The sequence below is a fragment of the Martes martes genome, assembly GCF_963455335.1.
Source record: "Martes martes genome assembly, chromosome: 15".
NCBI lineage: Eukaryota > Metazoa > Chordata > Mammalia > Carnivora > Mustelidae > Martes > Martes martes.
Window position 1 is genome coordinate 3,384,010 of NC_137903.1, and position 5,095 is coordinate 3,389,104.

Below are 5,095 nucleotides of genomic sequence, written 5' to 3' on the forward strand. Positions count from 1 at the left end.
ATAACTGGTCTCTCCATTTGCAACAACCTGGATAGAGCTAGAGAGCATGATGGTAAGTGATATAAGTCAATCAGAGAGAGACAAATACCATATGGTCTCATTCATATGTGGAATTTATGAAACAAAACAAAAGAACAAAGGAAAAAGTGATAGAGGAAAAAATACACTCTTAGTCACAGGGAACACACTGCTGGTTCCCAGAGCAGAGGTGGGTGGAGGATGGAGGAAATAGATGAAGGGGATTAGCATTATAGTACATTCATGAACACTGATAATGTATGGAATTGCTCAATCACTATATGGTACACCAGAAACTAATATAACACGATGTTAACTATAGTGGAATTAAAAAAAAAATAACCAAAGAAAAACTAACTCAGCATACCAAAATATATATTTTTGGTTTATGTGTTTTTCTTCCCAAGTAGACTAAAAACTCCTTGCATAAAGTGATTGCACTGTGAACACTGTATTTTCATGAGGGTAGCATGGTGCTTGGATCTAGGCAGGGGCTAAGTGACTGTTTGGTGAGTGAATACATATTAATTCAAGTCAGACTGAGGGGGTATTCCTCCGATGTTTCAGTGTCCTGTGGTCTCTGTGATGGCTGCTGGTTCCTCCCCTACGAATAATGGCAGACTGGTGGTTGCTGGTACTGTTACACAGACAGTCATGGGGGAATCTGGGCAAGCGAATAGAGCAACTGTTAAAAAAGAAACCCATGGGCTCAAAATGGTGCCTAGGACTAGGCTAAGTCCCTAAACCTTGCTTTATCCTTAACCTAGCTGCAGTTTTCACTCCCTCTCCCCCTCGAAATGTTCACCCTGTCAGTTAAGAATTCTCTGGTCTGCAGCAATGAGGTGCTCTTTCACACGGGCCGCTCCATCCCCCAAGGAGGGGATGTCATCTGCAAGGTAAGACTCCCTGCTCTCCCAATTAAGGAAGATGACCTTCCATGAAATATGACTTTTTTTTTCTTTTGCTAACAGTATCCTTCCTGTAAAAATCCCCCATTTTTACCACTTCGAGGAGCTCCCCTCTTCTGGTTAGACAGGATGCTGCCCCATTCTTGAAGCACTTAATAAAACCAGTTGAATCTTCAAATATACCCAGTTGACTTTGTTTTTTAACACAAACAGTGAGAAGTCAGAGATGTGAATGAGCAGGGGTGGGAGTGAGATGCAGAAGGAAATAAATGAGGGGGCGGTCACAAGGGCAGTAGAGATAGAGTGACAGCAGGGACCAGAGCTGAGTGTTGGGAGCCATGTGTTCTCATGGGTTACTGTCTGGGTGAGAAGGAAAGGCACGAGAGTGGGGGGTGACTTCTCCATGCTGCACAGGACTGGTTCTGAAGCAGCTGAATTAGGGGATGGGCCGCAGGATGGAAGCTGGTGACAGGGAGAAGCTGGAAGCCAGAGAGGAGGGTCAGACCAGGAGGGGAAGTGAGAGTCTGTGTAGCTGTCCAGGGTTGGGGGAGGAGCACATTAGTATTGTCACAGAGGAAGGCTGGTGTGTGGAGAAGGAAGTCAGAAGAGCGGTGCTGTGTGTGGGGTAGATTTGTTAGAACGACCATCAAAGACTGACTTTGTAAGAGAAAGAACATCTGCAAATACGATGCTGTTCCTGCAACTTGTGCTGCTGGTGGTTCCCCTCCCAGGTGGTGGCAGTGAAGATGGTGAGAACTGTGGCCCTGCCTAGTGGGTACACATGTGAGTGTGTGTGTGTGTGTGTGTGTGTGTGTGTGTGTGTGTGTGTGTATGTGTAGGTGCCTTGTGTGCATCTCTGTGTGTGCAAGTCTGTGTATATCATGTGTGTACATGTGCTTGTCTATATGTATGTGTCTGTTTTAATATGTGTATGAGTTTGTACATGTGTATGTATGTGTGTGTCTCTGTTTTTGTGTACTTGTGTACATATGTATGTGTATATTTGCTTGTTAGAGTGTGTAAATTTCTGTTAGTTTGTAGGATTGTGTGTGCATATTTGTGCTCATGTGCATCGTTGCTCTTGTGATGTGTGTGTACATGTGTGTACTTGTGTCTCTCTGTATGTGCACTAGTGATGTGGGTTCCCCAGCACACACCTGGGGAGGGACAGTGCCAGCCTGGTTCCTACCTGAGCTTCCCTGACTGCAGGGCTCTGTGCTCCTTCTGAAGGATCCGTGTGAAGCTCAGGGCTCTGGGGCAGCACATGTCTCCTGAGATAGCTATGGCTACTCTGTCCTCCAGATTTTGGTTCCCCACCCTGACACTTTCTTCTCCATTCTGTCTCCTTCCCAATGCCCTCCTCTTTCAGTCTATCTGTTCTTTTCACAGACTTGCAGTTGCCAATCTCTATCTGAATGATCATGACCTCATCCTTTTACAACCATTCCTGGACACAAAATCAAGGCTCAGCTTGGCTGGATGAACTGCAGACTCATGGCTGGAACAGCAAAACCGGTGCTTTCATTTTCCTGCAGCCTTGGTCCAAGGGCAACTTCAGCAACAAGGAGCTCAAGGAACAGGAAAGGTCCTTGCATATATTCTCCACTGGATTTCCTCCTATATTTCATAACCATGTCAGCCAATGGCAGCTTGAATGTGAGTTCAAGTTCCTATGGGCAGGTGGGATGGAAGTGGCAAGTGTGGTAGGTAACCTTGTGTTCCTCCTTCCTCTGGGAAAGAAATTCCACTGGTTTCCAAAACTCACATCTCCCCATCATAAAACTGAATTGCACCCACTTTGGCCAGAGGTAGAAGCTAGACCCTGATTCTCGAAATGCTTCACATCCTCTGCTACTTCCCACTCGTCTCAGTGGCCACAGGCTGTGCTTTCCTGTTTCCCGCTAGTGTCTCACATGATCACCCCTTTCCTGGCCTCCAACCAGGTAGCCTCCGCTCCCTTACTCTGTGACTGACTCCTTGAACTGTACTTTTCTCCCCATTCGATTCCAGCAGCGATGTCTTTCTATGGTTCCCTGTACCCAATGCTCTCCCTTCACCCTAGATTGTTTCTACACCAGCTCTTCCACTGAGCCCTTCCTTATTCTCTGCCCACAACCTTTATGTCTTTCCTCCAACATTTATTCCCTCCTCAATCATTCACCTCTTCCTCTGCCTGCAGTGACCACCACTTCCCCTTTGTCTAAGCCTCCCCTCAAGCCAAAGTCTACTCATTCCCTCCAATCTCCCTCTGCTTCTACCATCCTTGGCTTCCACTCATCTCATTTCATCTTTCACTCCCTCTGTCTCATAACTCACATTTCTTTTCCTAGATCCCTTTCAGGTACAGGTAGTCAAAGGCTGTGAGCTGAATTTTGGGAAAGTTAGAGTGCGACCTGAGGATTGCTTATCAAAGATTGGATCTTGTGAACTTCCAGAACATGACATGGCAGCCATCTCCAGAGGGAGGAAGTAGGGCTCAAGAGATGTGCAAACTATTCAATCAGTACCATGTGGTTAATAAAATAGTACATGTTCACATCAACGACATCCTCCCCTGTTTCTTCTTGGGACTTCTTGATGCAGGGAAAGCATATCTCCAGCGACAAGGTCAGTCCTTTTCCTCCTTCCACAAGTCTCTATTCTGCAATCATATATTTGCAATGTTTCCTTTAAATTCAGGATAAGATGGAGATGTGGAGGAGAGGGGATGGTGGTGACAGATTTCTAGAGGTAGAAAGATGTGTCAGTCTAAAGTGATGTGAAGCTTTACCCTCTCAGTCTGTGATTATCTGTCCTGTGTCTGCAGTGAGACCAGAGGCCTGGCTGTCCACTGGCCCCAGTCCAGGTCCTGGCCATCTCCTGCTGGTGTGCCATGTCTCTGGGTTCTACCCAAAGCCTGTGTGGGTGATATGGATGCGGGGTGAGCAGGAGCAGCAGGGCGCCCAGGGAAGTGATGTTCTGCCCCATGCTGATGGGACATGGTATCTTCAGATGTCCTTGGATGTGAAATCCAGGGAGGTGGCTGGTCTGTACTGCCGGGTGAGACACAGCAGTCTAGGAGGCCAGGACATCATCCTCTACTGGGGTAAGAAAGAGCTGGACCTGGCTGTAAAAGGGTGTGGGTATATTAGGGGAGAGCAGGGGAGTCAGATGAAAAATGGGATTCTAGGGACTCCAGACCACAAAGGACTAAAATACCCACTAATCCAAGAAATGGAATAGTTGAGGGTGAATGTCCTTAGATGTAGGAGAGTGTAGCAGGTTGGCAAAGGGTCCATCTCTCAGGAGGAAAGGGAGAAGAGAGGAGGGAGGACTGTTGGTGAGGCAGAGGGTGGCTGGAGCAAAGAGGACCCAGGGAGGTGCATTTCAACCAGGGAAGTGACACCCTCTGTGCACCAAACCCACAGAGCAGCCCCACTCCATGGGCTTGGTCTTCCTGGCAGTGACAGCATCCTTGGTGCTTCTGGCAGGTCTGGCTCTGTGGCTCTGGAAGCACTGGTAAGTCTCTGGAGTCACCTTCCTGCTCTTTCCCATGTGTGTCCCCACCTTTCAGTTTGTCCTCAGCCCTCCTGCCCCAGTGACCTTCCTCCCTGTAGTCCTCATGTCCACTGGTTACAGAGTGATTTCCTCCTCTGTTTCTCTCAGGAAAACAGTGCAGTGTCACCCCTTGGAGTGAAATCCCCGCAGCCAAGGCTCCAGTACTTACATAAACCCAGCTCAGTGGGGATGTCCTTGTAACTGTCTGTGTGAAACTTTGTCTTTCATTTCTGCTTAATGATCAGATAACAATATAAACTAAGTATAATTTAGCATTTTTGTTGTCCTTTTTTAAAATTTAATTTTATTTTTTCAGTGTTCCAAGATTAATTGTTTATGCACCACACCCAGCCCTCCATGCAATACATGCCCTCCTTAATACCCACCACCAGGCTCACTCAACTCCCCACCCTTCTCCCCTTCAAAACCCTCAGTTTGTGGTCTGGAACCTAAATTTCAAATTTATCTCTGAATGGAAGGAAGTTCCAACACCTGCATGGGTGAACAAGCATGAGATGTCACTTCCTCCAGAGAGCCCTCCCTGATTCACAAGTAGAAGTAGTCTCTGCCTGTTGAGAATTTCCACTACCTCTTCCTGAACTTTCATAAAATCAATGTCCCATTTCCCACCT

General features: G+C 47.0%; 1 protein-coding gene across 2 annotated transcripts; it reads left to right on the forward strand.

Moving 5' to 3' along the window:
* The first annotated feature begins 1,659 nt into the window (after positions 1-1,659).
* Positions 1,660-4,737, forward strand: LOC308356353 (T-cell surface glycoprotein CD1a-like). 2 transcript variants are annotated; one of them, XM_080825267.1, is made up of 6 exons: positions 1,660-1,709; positions 2,296-2,582; positions 3,257-3,533; positions 3,733-4,011; positions 4,334-4,424; positions 4,572-4,737. In XM_080825267.1, the coding sequence occupies exons 3-6, from the start codon at positions 3,365-3,367 to the stop codon at positions 4,600-4,602; spliced, it is 570 nt and encodes a 189-aa protein (XP_080681393.1). In that variant the 5' UTR covers positions 1,660-1,709; positions 2,296-2,582; positions 3,257-3,364; the 3' UTR covers positions 4,603-4,737. The 2 variants fall into 2 exon arrangements, with proteins under 2 accessions (XP_080681393.1, XP_080681394.1); XM_080825268.1 differs by lacking the exons at positions 1,660-1,709; positions 2,296-2,582 and having other exon boundaries at positions 3,131-3,533.
* Positions 4,738-5,095: the final 358 nt, after the last annotated feature.

Bases quoted from the DNA above. Each gene is read 5' to 3' on its own strand.
- LOC308356353 (XM_080825267.1), top strand. From the start codon at position 3,365: ATGACATGGCAGCCATCTCCAGAGGGAGGAAGTAGGGCTCAAGAGATG. The intron at 3,534-3,732 runs GTCAGTCCTTTT...CTGTGTCTGCAG, and splicing joins AGCATATCTCCAGCGACAAG to TGAGACCAGAGGCCTGGCTG. The intron at 4,012-4,333 runs GTAAGAAAGAGC...CCAAACCCACAG, and splicing joins GGACATCATCCTCTACTGGG to AGCAGCCCCACTCCATGGGC.